The 15,568-nt window shown below is 39.5% G+C and overlaps 1 protein-coding gene across 2 annotated transcripts in view; it reads right to left on the reverse strand.

Moving 5' to 3' along the window:
* Window positions 1–15,568, reverse strand: part of srrd (SRR1 domain containing) — a 43,843-nt gene that overhangs the window by 10,444 nt on the left and 17,831 nt on the right. The window contains exon 2 of one of the 2 annotated variants that reach the window (XM_028824728.2): window positions 10,342–10,541. The exons of the other annotated variant lie outside the window; for it this stretch is intronic. Coding sequence (XP_028680561.1) covers window positions 10,342–10,490 — 149 coding nt within the window. The 5' untranslated portion in view covers window positions 10,491–10,541. The remainder of the gene's footprint in view (window positions 1–10,341; window positions 10,542–15,568) is intronic. 2 annotated transcript variants of the gene reach the window in all.

The raw sequence follows: 15,568 nt of genomic DNA on the forward strand, positions 1-15,568 counted from the left end.
AACCATGCTGTTTAGCGCATAGGCCTGGAACAGAACACATAACCTTCTACCATCAAATTTACTGACAAAAATGTTCACCACAAAAATTTTGTTTTGAGGTTTGTACTTTACTGAACTATGCGCTGAGGAGACCAAGGCATACAAAAGGCCAAGGCATAACTTTCCTTCTGGCCTTAAACCTCCAAAACAGACTTGTCAAAATCCTGTTGTGCTGCAGCTTCTCAGGAGTCAATGGATTCTTCTGTTCCTAACGAGCAATAAACCCCATGTTTTGCGGTCAGGACCTACCTAAGCCCTTGCTCATGAGTTTTTCTGAACTCATAATACTACAAAACCACAGCCATATTTGTCCCATGAAGAAGTACTCAATAATGTATTTACTGACACATAAATAACATTTGATTGGAAGGCCTAAGTAGTAATTGAAGAACAAAAATCACAAGTTTACTCCCCAGCACTGAGCCATTTTTATCAGTCCACCCTTTCTCCTGGGAAAAACCTCCTCGGTGGTTTTATGTTGCAGTCTAGATTGTACCAGAGAAAACCATTTCTTGCCAGGTGCTTGCTCAAATGTTCTATGGGCTGCGTTACATTTGCCACCGGTGACGTCACATATTAGCGGTTAGGAAGTGGAACAATTGACTTAGTACAAAGCACAATGAATACAGACAGGCCAAAGGAAAAGAAGAATACAAAAATGAAAGAATGGTATATTCAGAAAAACACATTTAATGAAAATACTTTGAATAACACAAAATAAGCTGTGAGTTAATGTCATTATAATTAATACATTTAATGAAAGGAATGTCACATGATGTAGCACTACTAGACAATACAGATACTACTTATAAAAATATTCTGAACATGCCATCTTCCATTGTATGGTGATCAAGACCAGGACTCCAAGTGGAGCTGAGCTGCTATGTTTACTATATGATCAACCCTGTCAGAGGGGACTTACTATAAAATAAAGAAAAAAACACTGAATGCTGAGAACCTCTGCTATGGCCTAGGTCTACAATTTATTGTAAAAGAGCCATCCTAATCTAAATCAAAGATTCCATAAAAAAATCATATAATAAAAAGTGCAAAATAGATGAATAATACAACAGAGGGATACATAAGGGGAGAATATCAAGTAACAAACTGCTTTGCATTTGTGACAATGCCTGCTCTGTATAATGTAAATGTCACTTATTGAAGGTGGATTTGGGAAACAAAAGTTTCCTCCACAACTTCCTGTTAGGTTACATTCCTTTGGTTAAGTATGCTGGGGCACACCATAAATCAGCAGGGCATTTTGTTTTTATTGCGGATTGCACCAACCGCAGAATTGCAGTGTGTAGTGCCATCTAGTGGCTACTTACCAACATTGCTATTATTGCAAGCTCCACTGACAAACTACGGATTGTCCAAGGTTAGTAGTCTCTGGTTCTCTTTGCCTTTTGCCATTTCTAATAACGATGTATCTAAGCTAAAAGCTTAAATGTGTTGGGCTTGCATTTTCGTTTACAAAGTCGCTTGTGAACTGCTAACTCTCTGCTTCAAAAATAAAGTTGAATTTTACATTTGGTAATTTTGTGTCTTCTCGTTTCAACCCTCTTGTTATTGCAATCCAATAAAAACACACTAGTGAGTAACTAAGAACAGAAAATAGCACAAGCACATAATGGAAGGTGACATGAACTACTCCAGTGGTTCATTGCATGTCATATAAATATTTCATATTTAAGCTGTCCTGCGGTGGGTTGGCACCCTGCCCAGGATTGGTTCCTGCCTTGTGCCCTGTGTTGGCTGGGATTGGCTCCAGCAGACACCCGTGACCATGTGCTCGGATTCAGCGGGTTGGAAAATGGATGGATGGATGGATGTTTTTAAGGAGTCAGGCCTCTGAATTGATTCCTTTCTTCATTAAATGGCAGCCAAACAGAAATGAGACGTGAAACGAGCCAAAAGATGACCAGCTAAACTGGGATTTCAAACTCCAACCAATTTCACTCCAAACAGTCTCATAATGAGAAGCCGATTCTTGCTGTTAATTAAGCCCGTTATTTAATTCAATGGCTTGTTGCTGCTCTCATTCTGCCACAACAGACATTTCCAAATCTGTTGATTTTTCTGTTTTTTCTAAGAACATTTTCAAAATGTTTTGGTGACCTGACAGATCATCCTTACCGAGACCTTCACCTTTATTTATTTTCAGATATTGTGCGATAGGCACAGGTTAGCCGGTCATATGGTGGCTTGTTTGATGTCTCATTATTGTTTGGCTACTAATTAAGGAAAAAGAGATAATTAAGGGGCCTGAGTCAAGTTAATTAAAACTAAAGCAAAAGAGGTTAATTAGCAGTAAAAACGGCTCACTAATGAAGAAGATGGTTAGAATGAAAACATGCAGCCACTGCGGCCCTCGAGGACCGGAGTTCAACACCTGTGGTCTAGGAGTTCTACTGAGCGAATATGAATTATTGCAGCACAGTAGATCAGCACATTATTTAGGATCCCTCACAATGTCTTCAGGGGAAAAAGGAGGAAATATTAATGAGCAAGGTATTAAAAAGGGACAGTTTGCCCCTCTCCTTTTTCTAATTTAAGTTGAAAGATCTGAAATCTAAAAGAAAAATAAGGTGTATATCTGAAGTACACACATTTAGCATTTCATCTGTATTACAGCTTATAATAATATACAATGATGTTTTGCAGCATCAGATGGGACCATCTAATGGGTAAATTGTGCGGTTGAAAACAGACAGACCAATGGGGGCAGAGTTGTATCTCTAGCCCTTTCTTTAGATGCATAGAGTATTTTCATTAAAAAACCATCATTCCTTCACATGCAAGACAAACTTTAAGGTCAGCAGGGCATTTGTAGTAAACAAATTGCTTTGAACAGTAAAAAGGTGAAAGGGTTGTGTACACAAAGAAAATATACATTACAATGAAAACAAAAAACAGTTATAGGTCTTACTTAACAAAATCAAACGATGATCATATGAAAAAAATAAATCAAGAGATCCACTGTAAAAAAGTACATTTTTCTGCCTAAAATCCGCCCCCCTACAATTTCTGACGTGCTTGCACTTTACCATAACATAAACTCAACTGACCATAAAGTCTCGCAGACCACCTTAACACCAGAATCCCTAAAGCTTACAATTTTTTTTCCTTATCCCTGCTCTCCTTAAAATTTTGACATATTATGCCAAGAAGCTCGCAGCTCCTTATCACTGTGTTAATAGCCTGCTTCTGTTTTGCAAATGTGTGTGGTTTAGCAGAACACAACCTGCTACACCCCCACCCACCCCAATTCAGTCAGATGAAGGCATGGCCCTGCTGCAATCCTCAGAGCTGAAGTCTATGTTGAAGTGTTTATCTGGCGCTGTAATTGTAAGGAATTATATAGGTAATGAAATACCGTGATTTGAAATGCATACATTTCATAATAATAAAAAAAAATAATAATTAATTTTATTTATTTGTAGGCGCCTTTCTAAACTCTCAAGGACACTGAACAATAGAAAAAACACATTATAAACAAAAGTAAAATACAAAAGTTAAAATCAGACAGAGCAATTGTAATCAAAAAGAAAAAGTATTCTTAAATGAGTTTTAAGTTTAGATTTGAAAAGTGAAAATGATTCAATATTTCTAAGCTCAGACGGTAGTGAGTTCCAGAGCTGGGGAGCAGAGCAACTGAATGCTCTGCTCCCCATAGTGGTAAGACGGATGAAGGGGACAGTCAAGTGGATGGAGGAAGAGGATCTAAGGGTACGGGAGGGAATGGCAACATAGAGGAGAGTCAGACTGATATGGAGGGGCAAGGTTGTGGACAGCCTTAAAAGTTAGTAGGAGAATTTTGAATTGAATTCGGAACTGAACTGGAAGCCAATGAAGCTGCTGCAAAATGGGAGTGATATGGTGAATAGAGGGGGTTCTAGAAATGATGCGGGCAGCTGAATTCTGGACCAGTGGAAGCTTATAAAGAGATTTGCGAGAAAAACCAAAGAAAAGGTAACAAGGCTATGAACAAGGATAGCAGTGGTGTGAGGAGTGAGGGAGGGGCGAATACGATTAATGTTACACAAGTGGTAATATGCAGACCGGGAGAGGTTACTGATGTAGGACTGAAAGGATAAAGTATTGTCAAGGATAACACCCAGACTCTTTACCTGTGGGGAAGAGGAATTCTCAATAACAAATGAAAAATGATCAGTTTTGGATAATGTTGATTTTGTACCAATGAGGAGAACCTCAGTTTTGTCACTAAGAAAATTAAAAGAAAGCCAGGATTTGATTTCTGCTATGCAATCAGTAAGTGAAGAGGGTGCAAAGGAAGCAGTAGGCTTGCTAGTGAGATAGAGCTTGGTGTCATCAGCATAACAGTGGAAGCTAACGTTATAATTTACGAAAGATATTTCCAAGGGGAAGAAGGTAAATAATGAAAACGAGGGGTCCCAGAACAGAGCCCTGGGGCACACCTGAAGTAACAGCAGTGGGTTGGGATGTGAAAGTTTTAAGCTGAACAAATGGAGTACAGCCTGAGACGTAGGATCTAAACCAATCTAGTGTAGTGTGGGTAATGCCAATCAAAGATAATTTAGCGTGAGCGTGAGATCGACAAGCGGATCGGTGCGGCGTCCGCAGTGATGCGGGCTCTGCATCGGTCTGTCGTGGTGAAAAAGGAGCTGAGCCGTAAGGCAAAGCTCTCAATTTACCAATCGATCTATGTTCCTACCCTCACCTATGGTCATGAGCTATGAGTAGTGACCGAAAGAACGAAATCGCGAATACAAGCGGCTGAAATGAGTTTCCTCCGCAGGGTGTCTGGGCTTTCCCTTAAAGATAGGGTGAGAAGCTCAATCATCCGGGAGGAGCTCAGAGTAGAGCCGCTGCTCCTCCGCATCGAGAGGAGTCAGATGAGGTGGCTCGGGCATCTGATTAGGATGCCTCCTGGACGCCTCCCTGGTGAGGTGTTCTGGCCATGTCTAACCGGGAGGAGGCCCAGGGGAAGACCCAGGACACGCTGGAGGGACTATGTCTCTCGGCTGGCCTGGGAACGCCTTGGGATTCTCCCGGAAGAGCTAGAAGAAGTGGCCGGGGAGAGGGAAGTCTGGGCATCTCTGCTCAAGCTGCTGCCCCCGCGACCAGACCTCGGATAAGAGGAAGAGGATGGATGGATGGAGATAATTTATTGAGAAGAGTAGTGTGACAAATAGTGTCAAAGTCTGCACTCAGATCAAGGAGGATGAGAATAGTAATTAAACCAGAATCAGCTGCCATAAGGTCATTAGTAATTTTTATAAGTGCTATTTCTGTACTGTGGAGGGGATGAAAACCAGACTGGAACTGTCCATGCAGATTATTTGGAGATAAATGAGAATGAAGTTGAATAGCCACTATTTTTTCAAGAATTTTGGAAATGAAGGGTAGATTACAAATAGGACGAAAATTACTGAAATTAGTCGGATCGGCTCCAGGTTTTTTTCAGTATTGGGATTATTGCAGCAGTTTTAAAAGATGAAGCAACATTACCAGAAGTGAGAGAAGAGTGGATTATAGCAGAGATAAGAGGGACCAGAGAGGGTTTGACCAAAACTGTAGGGAGGGGGTCCAATTGACAGGTGGATGGCTTAGACTTACAGACAAGATCTGAGATTTCTGAGAAACTAGGAAGCCAAAAAGAGGAAAATGAGTGAGTTGGTGGGTGAAATTCAAATGAAGTACTGGAGGAATCCGTACAGAGAGACTGATGAATCTTCTGGATTTTTTCATTAAAAAAAAGGACATAAGGGAATTACAAAATTCAGTTGAGTAAAGGTGAGAAGGTAAAGAATCTGGGGGGTTGTGTGATATTGTTAAGTACTGAAAATAATGACTGAACTGATAATGCGAGTATAATAGTTAGATTTAGTTTGGGCAATACAGTCCTTGTAATAAAGTATATGCTTTTTGTACATCTCTTTGTGAACAAAGAGTTCAATTTTTTTTATATAGCCGTTCAAGTTGCCGGCCTTTGGCTTTCAACAGCCGAAGTTTGAACTCTTTGGTGTGAATGTCAGGCATCACATTTGGAGGAAACCAGGCACCGCTCATCACCAGGCCAATACCATCCCTACAGTGAAGCATGGTGGTGGCACCATCATGCTGTGTGGATGTTTTTCAGCGGCAGGGACTGGGAGACTAGTCAGAATAAAGGGAAAGAGGACTGCAGCAATGTACAGAGACATCCTGGATGAAAACCTGCTTCAGAGCACTCGACCTCAGACTGGGGCGATGGTTCATCTTTCAGCAGGACAACGACCCTAAGCACACAGCCAAGATATCAAAGGAGTGGCTTCAGGACAACTCTGTGAATGTCCTTGAGTGGCCCAGCCAGAGCCCAGACTTTAATCCGATTGAACATCTCTGGAGAGATCTTAAAATGGCTGTGCACCGATGCTTCCCATCCAACCTGATGGAGCTTGAGAGGTGCTGCAAAGAGGAATGGGCGAATTGAGCAAAGGCTGTGAATACTTGCGTACATGTGATTTTCTCAGTTTGTTTATTTTTAATAAATTTGCAAGAATCTCAAATAAACTTTTTTCACGTTGTCATTATGGAGTGTTGTGTGTAGAATTGGGAGGAAAAAAATGAATTTAATCCATTTTGGAATAAGGATTCACATCATAACAAAATGTGGAAAAAGTGATGCGCTGTGAATACTTTCTGGATGCACTGTATATTGAAATCCCCCAGAAGTATTATGTTTGATGAAACAGTAGATAAGTGTGTAAGGAAAACAGCAAAGTCTTTCAGAAATTCATTATTTGGCTTAGAGGTGCCCGTAAACAGTTTCTTATAATAGTAGGAATACAGGTATGTCCATTTAATTGACACACAAGAGATTCAAAAGAACTGAAGGCAGGAACCGACAATGGCAAGACTTTCCATTTCTCATAATACATTAATGTGAGACTTCCTCCCCGGCCAGAGCCACGGGGTTGAGAGATATAAACAAATCCTGGGGGAGTGGATTCATAAAGTTGGGAAAAGTCATGACGTTGTTGCCATGTTCATGTGTGTTCCATGTCTACAACGATCTGTGTGAATGACAGAAGAAATGCAAGGTAAATGTTTTCATATGTTATAGTAATAACAACATAATTTTGATTTGAAGTGTACGATGTGTGAAGCCCAAATATCCAAGAAACACATTCACAAAAGCTGTAACAAAACAAGTATGCTTTTATACAAGAATAAACCTAAAGAAACAAATTGCTCAGCTGACACGTGGCTGAAGCCCAACTATCAGTCAGTGCAAAGTAAAACACGTTTGCATACATGTGTGTTTCATTTTCAACGACTTGTCACAGTAGTAAGGCCGCTCTGTCAGAGATTGTGCAGTGGTTAAGCTACCGCTTACTAATGGCACAGTAATAGGTTTGAATCCAGCATCGTCTCTGTATTTAGTGCTTTGAGTAGTGAGCTGCTATTATTATCATCACATAACAAAAACAAATTTTGATGCGAGTCTGTAACATCCTGTGTAAATTTATGATACTTGTAAAAGATGTTGATATGAATTTCCATGTGCGAGGAAAAGTAACATGTCATTTGAATTATTTTTTTATTCAGTTTTATTATTATTGGATTCTTGAAAAAAAAAAAAAAAAGAAAAAAAAATGAATTTGAACAAATTTTTTTTATATTATTCAGTTTTATTCTTGAATTCTTGAATAAAAAAATCATTTGAATTACATGTTGATGTGAATGTCCATGTCAGAGGAAAAGTAAAATTCACCATAGACACTGTGGTGTCTGTTTGCTCAACAAGATACCATAAAGAGATGACAGAGCTGCATTTGTGCATCTGCTTTTATCCCTTCAACACTAACTTTCAAAAGTACCATAAATTTACACAGCCTGTTACAGACTCAAATCAAATGGATGATTTTATTGTATAATAGTAACAATAACAGTAGTTCACTACTCAAAATAGTAAACTTGAGGAATACCCGGAATCAAAACCACAACCTCTTGATTATGAGACAGCAGTCCTTACCTCTGCACCAGCCAAGCGGACGCATCTATAGATTTAGAGTTTAGCTTTACTTTTTACACATTGCCAGCAACATGTAAATTGAACAATTTCCTTTTTTTCGGTTATATTCTTCATTAAAAGTGCACTTGTTTTGTTATACCTTTTGTGAAAGTGTTTATTTGATATTTGGACTTCAGTCTTCACACATTATACACTTCACATCTGTTTTAGTTATGTGTTCAACATTTCTTGCCTCACATTTCCTGTTATCCTACATTTACATAGATCGTCGTAGGCACGGAACACACATGAAATGTATGTATTCCAAATCATATATATATATCATATATATTATTTACCCTATACAATTCCAAAGACTTCAGCTCTGAGAATTTTGGGTCTCACTTGACTTCAGCTTACTCCTCAGGGGGGGTGAGTGAGCAGGGTGCCTGCTGTTTGGTTTGTGATGACTGACACATTTGCAAAACAAAGACGCTGATGAGGAGGTGCAAGAGAATTTAAGGTGGCCCAGCAATATAAAATATTTTCGTAGACTTTAGGGATTTTAGTGTTACACAAGCTACCAGGAGCGTGACTTGGCATGAAACCAGATTCTTTTTCAGTCTTAAAGTAACATGATCACCTCCACCCAGTTCCAATTGCATACAGGACAAAACAGGAAGAATCCTGTAGTTTTAAAGGGTATTTGTGAGCCCCTGCTTAATAATCCACTAACACCCTTCTAGTACAAATACTGAAACTAAGATACTATGCACATTACAATTTGTAACTCACTTTGAATTAGAACACCAGCTTAGCAAAAAAAAAAAAAAAAAAATGGTGAAATGACGACAACAGTAAATCAAAAATGAACACAGTAAAGAGCTTCAATTAGCGGAGATGTGTTCAGCTGATGCAAGTTTCACTCAAAGAACTCGGGTTTTGTTATCTCCATTGTCTACCAGCCATATCTCAATCACATGTTCCTTGATTGTTTAAGTGCCTTTAACACCATTCTGCCTCATCGACTGGGGGTAAAGCTCAAGACCCTGCATTTTGATGCCCCGGCAATCTCCTGGATCATGGACTACCTGACCAACAGGGACTGTGTGGCAGAAATGGTGGTAATACTGGAAATCAGGGAACTGTCCTATCTCACTTCCAGTTTACCCTCTACATAATGGACTTACTGCTTAATATCAGTGCTTGCCATCTACAGAAATTCTACTATTGTAGGCTGCAGTAATAATGGAGACGTCTCAGAGAATAGAAGGCATGTGGAGGACTTCATCTTGTGATGCAGGGAGAACCGCCTGCAGCTCAATGTAAGCAAGACAAAAAAGTGTTGGTGGTGGACTTCCAAGGTGCCAATGAGGCTAAACAACTTTATGGAAAAGGATGTGGAAGTGGGTGTTCACATGAACACCAAACTGGACTATCCTGACAACACAGTAGCGCTGTACAAGAAGGGCCAAAGCAGACTGTACTTCCCAAAGAAGACTCAGGTCTTCTGATGTAACCAGCAAGCTGCTGGAAATCTTTTACAAATCCGGAGCAGCCAGTGTGTTACTTTATTATCTCCAGTGGAAGCAACTTGAGTTCAAAAGAAGCTCAAGGCCTGAATAAACGTATCAAGAAATCCTGCTCCATCACAGGGCTAACCCTAGACACAATGGAAGTTGTTGTGGAAAAAATAAAATGGTGACAAAACCGGATGCCATCATGAAAATTACTACCCAAACCCTTCTAGGAGGTGCTCTCTTGAACACTTTTTGCCATAGGCTCGTTCATCCACAGTGTGCCAAGAAGTGTCTCTGGTGATCTTTTCTCCCCAATGCTATCTGGCAATTCAACACTTTCACCCGACATCCATTTGCTATTTCTACACAATATACATTAATTAAATTTATTTATATATCTTACTGATTGATTGTAATATTTGTCCAGCACATCTGTAGATGTGTTTAAGTTTCTGCTGGGTATGCATCTAACTTTCCACTTTGGGATTAGCAAAGTTTCTCTAATCTAATCTTAATTGTAGTGCAATGATCACATGTATCATTTGGGAATCAGTTTAATTGTATTGTGTCTATGCATATAAATGTATCATTTAGTAATCACTCTTATTGTATTAACCCTGAAAACATGTGTTCTATGCCTGTACTCTGTGAAGAACGCTATACATGAACAAACAGAAGCTGGGTAAAATGTCTCTTACAAAAATACCTAATGGTATACAGCATATCTGCATCTCCCTCACCAAACACGGCGGAAATCTTACCAAACCAGAGCATACACAAGCTCAGTATTTCAGGACTCACATGGCTTCCATAATTTTCCTCTGGACTTTCAGGACATCAGTGGCTCCCTCTTGCAGGCAGATGCTCTGACATGGTGGAGGCCTGGGATTTCGCAGCTTCGCCCGCTTTTTCTTCTGCACGGTCTGCCATTCTCCTGTGCTTACAGACATTCGCCTTTGCTTTCTTCAATTAGCAATTATGAGCGAAAAAAAACTGGTCAACTGTACAAGAAAGGCATTTGAGAGGTCATTTAAAATATTGCAGAGGGAAACTTCAAAAATCTTACAATTACTGAACATGCACATCATCATGGACAATGTATTTTAGTTGTGGACACTCCATAACTTCTTATTTAACACCGGTTACTGTATCCAGCAGGAGGCACTAGCTCCCTTGTTGGAATAAGTTCTTTTTTAATTGCAGCATGTTACACAACCTGAAACTATATAGTATAATATAAAAAGGCGATATCCCTCCCTCAGTGATACGGCGGTAAGAAATCACATAGAAGAAATAACTTAGCTTTTTTTAATGATGGATTACGCGGCATAACAGATGAAGGAAGCCATGACAAAACTTCGGGAGTGGGGGCCCAATGTATAGAGTGTCATTTTCGTCACTGCGTTGGAAGGATTTTCCGGATCGGATGACATTATATCCCATCCGTCCGTTGGCTTCAAAGTTGTGTCGGGCAATGTTCCAAGGCTTTATACTCCTTTTTCATGTGCAGGCCCCCACTTAGATGAATAATACAATTCCAAACAAGTCAAAGAGGATACCATTTCCTGCAGACTCTGACAGATGAAAAATAGTGCACATTTCCCTAGCTGTCTTTATCTGTCCTGTCTTATGCTTTGCCTAGCAGTTCTAAATGATGGGCCCCTTTGCTAAATCTCTATCAATTGTGCATGTGAATCGAAAAAAAAGTAGATTTATAAAATATATTTGTACAGAGGACAGTGACATATTAAACATATGTTACATGCCACCCTTTGTCACTGTATCTCTGACAAAAACAATTCTTGAAGGTCTTATTCACAAAACTAAACGGTACTTGATCCCTCCTCACAGTGTATACAGCTCCTTAGGAACTTCTGTGGAAATGTGGGGTGTAGTGCCGATGTAGTTCCCGTTTTATTCGTCTAATATACAAGCGCAAATAAATATTTACAATAATAAATTTGATAATGATAAGTTACGATATAATTGGACGGACAATTACAGTAAACATTGTGTTACTAAATAGTGATCACTAAATCCCACCAGTGGTATAGGTGGAGATCTTCTTAATTTCGTCTGCAGAGGTGAATATATTCTCTCTTTCTCCTGTGGTCTTATATTACTAACATAGTCAGTGTTGCAACTTACACGACAATCAGACAACTTCTCAGGACGAAAGCTAGTATTACTTTCATCAAATTAGGAGCACATCTAACTCCGTTCATACTGCGCTGGTCTTCAGATCATGGAAACTCCGTGACGAACCGATTCAGCGGCAATCGAGGAAAAATATTTCCGTGGCGATCCAATTCAGCGACAACAAGGTGAATCCAACCAACCATCGGGAAATCACACGGCACAATTCCACCACAAGAAAGAAGTCCCAGAAAAAGCTATGCAGTCACAAAGAATATACGGACTCGACAAGGAAAACATACATGCTTGAACCTTTACTTCCTATAACCAGGCAAGAATACTACCCACTGTGCCAACACACACTTTACCATAATAGTTCCTGAAAAACACAGCCTCCATTCACGCACATCAGGCACATTCTGCTTCTTGCAAAAACTCATTTCCCTTCTGTTTTATTATTATTATAATAACATTTTTTCCTTTAAACTTGATCAGGGTTTAAAAGAAAAAAAAAAAAAATGTTTTGCCTGTTTTGACTAGTTTTAAACAAAAGTTTAGACATTTTATTTACTTTAACCCAATTAATTTATATGTATTTATTTGTCATGTAAGAAGTTGTCTCATTTTAAATCCACACTTATCCAATTAATACCTTCCTAAAGTATGGCCAGTACTCACAGGAAGGTAACAGAGGCATGCTTCTCATTGCAAAGATAAATTGGAATAGAGCAAATGAATTTGGTTTTAAGTTAGAGCTCTTTATATTTTAGTGTTATTTGTGTACACAGTCTGCAGTTTCCTTTTTAACACTAGCTTATAATGCATGTTTATAATTTAAGCAATACTTATAAGATAACTTCAATAATTGCATAGTGTTTTCGATATCCTACAGGATGGTATACAGTACACCCCCAAAATTCGTAGGGGTTACGTTCCTAGAGCACTCGCAAATTGTGAAAAACTGAATTTTGGATGTGGTTAAAAAATGCCTATTTTCATAGTTTAAACCCTAAATATGCCCCCATGCAAGCGCGTTTTCATTGCCAGAAGCCTTAGACGGTGCAGCTCGTTTTGGCAACCGGTAAACAGCCACATACTTGGGGATTAATGCATCCCTGGACGCCAAATAATTTTTGCTGCACTTTAAGTAAACGTCACAATTAAAGAAAAAGTGAAATTTTAATGGAACACTTTTTTTTTCATGCAAAGAGCATCACAATTACTGCACTGCAACACTGATCATTTTACACACTGCTAATGAACTGTAAAAACTATTTAAAAAACTACTGGAACAATATGTACAAAGTGCAACGGACGCCATGGATGTAAATCAATGAGCCAACTGCGCTTAAACTGTCTGCACGAAAGCACACAGAGGTAAGCACAGATGCTTGCAGGCTAGTCTTAATGCAGCTTGTGTCACAAAATCGCACAGAAACACAGGAGATTGTAGAGACAGGAACTTTATTCAAACAAACATGTCTCATGCAGTTAGTTATCGATTAAACGATAGATAAACATTATAGGGGAGCACACCCCCCCAAACAGGAGCAGAGAATGTCTGGGGGAGGAGAGAGAAACAAAGCAATCAGCCAAAAAGGACACGTGGTGCTCAGGCTTTTAAGTAAGCTTAGCATCACGCGAGAAGCCGCAAATCGAGAAGACGGTGATTTATTTATTTTTATGGTGAAGATTCCAGGGACGCACCCAGCCTTGAGAGACAAAAACAAAGCAAACCAGTAATCAAAACAGCAAATAAAGAATGTAAATGAAAACAAATGAAATAAGAAAACGATACCACCCTTGTTCCCCTTACGGCGATTGCACATTAAATACAACAAAACACACACAGTAAATCATGAAAAAACGGCAACAAATGAAATGTAATGATGAAAATAGATAGTCCAGAGATCCGCACGTTGAATGGGAATGTAAAGATAGTCCTACCGATAATTCCTGAAATGGTGAAGACGGGTGGATGGTTCAGGAGCGCTCCTTTCTTTGCAGGATGGCCATGAATCCACTTACAGTCCTCATGTACACAGGCAGATGGCAGACAATCCAGACGCACGAAATGATCCAGGACAAAATGAATAAGTACAGGTAACCCAACAGAAGGCAGACAGACAGGAACTTGAAACACAAATGACAAAAACTTTTTTTTTTTTTTTTTGCTTTTGGTCACCGGCCCCCTTTTTTAAAAGCCGCACTGACATCCTTTGACCTCAACAGCTCCAGCACCCTCAGCAGAAGACCAATCAGAGCCAATGCAGGGACTGCTGAGAGTTGCAGTTTCAAATTCTATTGGCTACTTTCACTATCACAAGTCGCGGTTTTCTCTACAGCTGCTTCCTGTTCTCTCTACAGTACAGTATTGCTACAAAAAAAACCATAAAAATTGCAGAGGATATTTGCGGTTTCCGATAACAATTATTAGTTAGGTTCTAAGGAAAAATCCATGAATGACTGAGGCCGCGAATTCTGACCCGCGACTTCGCGGGGTCTACGGTATTAACAACACAATTTATTTTTTTGTATAGCCCCGTGCCGCAATGGGCTTTAACAGGCCCTGCCTCTTGACAGCCCCCCTGCCTTGACTCTCTAAGAAGACAGGAAAAAACTCCCAAAAAACCCTTGTAGGGAAAAAAAATGGAAGAAACCTTGGGAAAGGCAGTTCAAAGAGAGACCCCTTTCCAGGTTGGTTGGGCGTGCAGTGGCTGTCAAAAGGAGGAGGTCAATACAATACAATACAATACACAGAACAGAACAAATCCTCAATACAGTATAAAAATAAAAATTTAACAAGTACGGAGCAGAATTTAACAGTAGATGATGATATCACATAATATGATTTGGATTTGTTTAGAGTCCTGGAGACCTCATTCATCAAGCTGCCTCCCCCATTTGGCCATTCTACAGTTGAAATAGTGTTAATCTGATGAAAGGACCCCTCTTTCCCACGATTCCTGTGATCCTCCATCAGGGATGACTTTGCCTTAGGCAGGCAAAACAACTTGGCAGGTGAGTCGTGGCACCAAGTGCCACATTTGAGTACCGAGAAGAGAAACAGAATAGGGGAGGGTTAGTATCAAATTATAACTATTACGTTACTTATGTTTTAGTGGTAATGACTAACAACAGAGATGCAGTCTGTACAGTTAATTTGCAGCTCTAGTCTGGATATGCTAAACCTGAAGTAGTGAGTCTTCAGCCGGGATTTAAAAGCTGAGACTGAAAGGGTATCTCTTATAGTAGCAGGCAGACCATTCCACAGTTTAGGGGCTCTGTAACTAAAAGCTCAACCTCCCACCGTTATTTTATTAATTCTTGGAATCATAAGCAGACCGGCATCTTGAGATCTTAATGTGCACTCAGGTTTGTAAGTCATGATAAAGTTCAGACAAGTAAGCCAGACCTTGGCCATTTAATGCTTTATATGTTAAAAGGAGGATTTTGAAATCTGCCCTAAACTTAACAGGGAGCCAGTGTAAGGGTTTAAGAACTGAAGTGTTCTTATTTTCTTGTTCTTGTAATAATTCTTGCATCAGCATTTTAGATTAACTGGAGGCTGTATAAAGAACAGTTTGAACATCCAGTGAACATTGCATTGCAGTAGTCAATCCTACTAGAAATAAATGCATGAATTAATTTCTCAGAATACTGTTTATTTAGAAAGCGCCTTAATTTCCCAACATTAAGATGGAAGAAACATGTTTTGGGCAATTTTTTAATATGCGCTTTAAATGACATGCTAGAGTCAAAGTTAACTCCTAGATTGCGGACTGATTCAGTAAAATTAATGGGATTCCAACAGAGTTAAATGATGACAGAAAATTGTTGTTATCCGCGTCATTCCCTCCAACAATTAACATCTCTATTTTATCTGTGTTTA

Source organism: Erpetoichthys calabaricus, chromosome 18 (assembly GCF_900747795.2).
Source record: "Erpetoichthys calabaricus chromosome 18, fErpCal1.3, whole genome shotgun sequence".
In the NCBI taxonomy this organism is placed as follows: domain Eukaryota; kingdom Metazoa; phylum Chordata; class Cladistia; order Polypteriformes; family Polypteridae; genus Erpetoichthys; species Erpetoichthys calabaricus.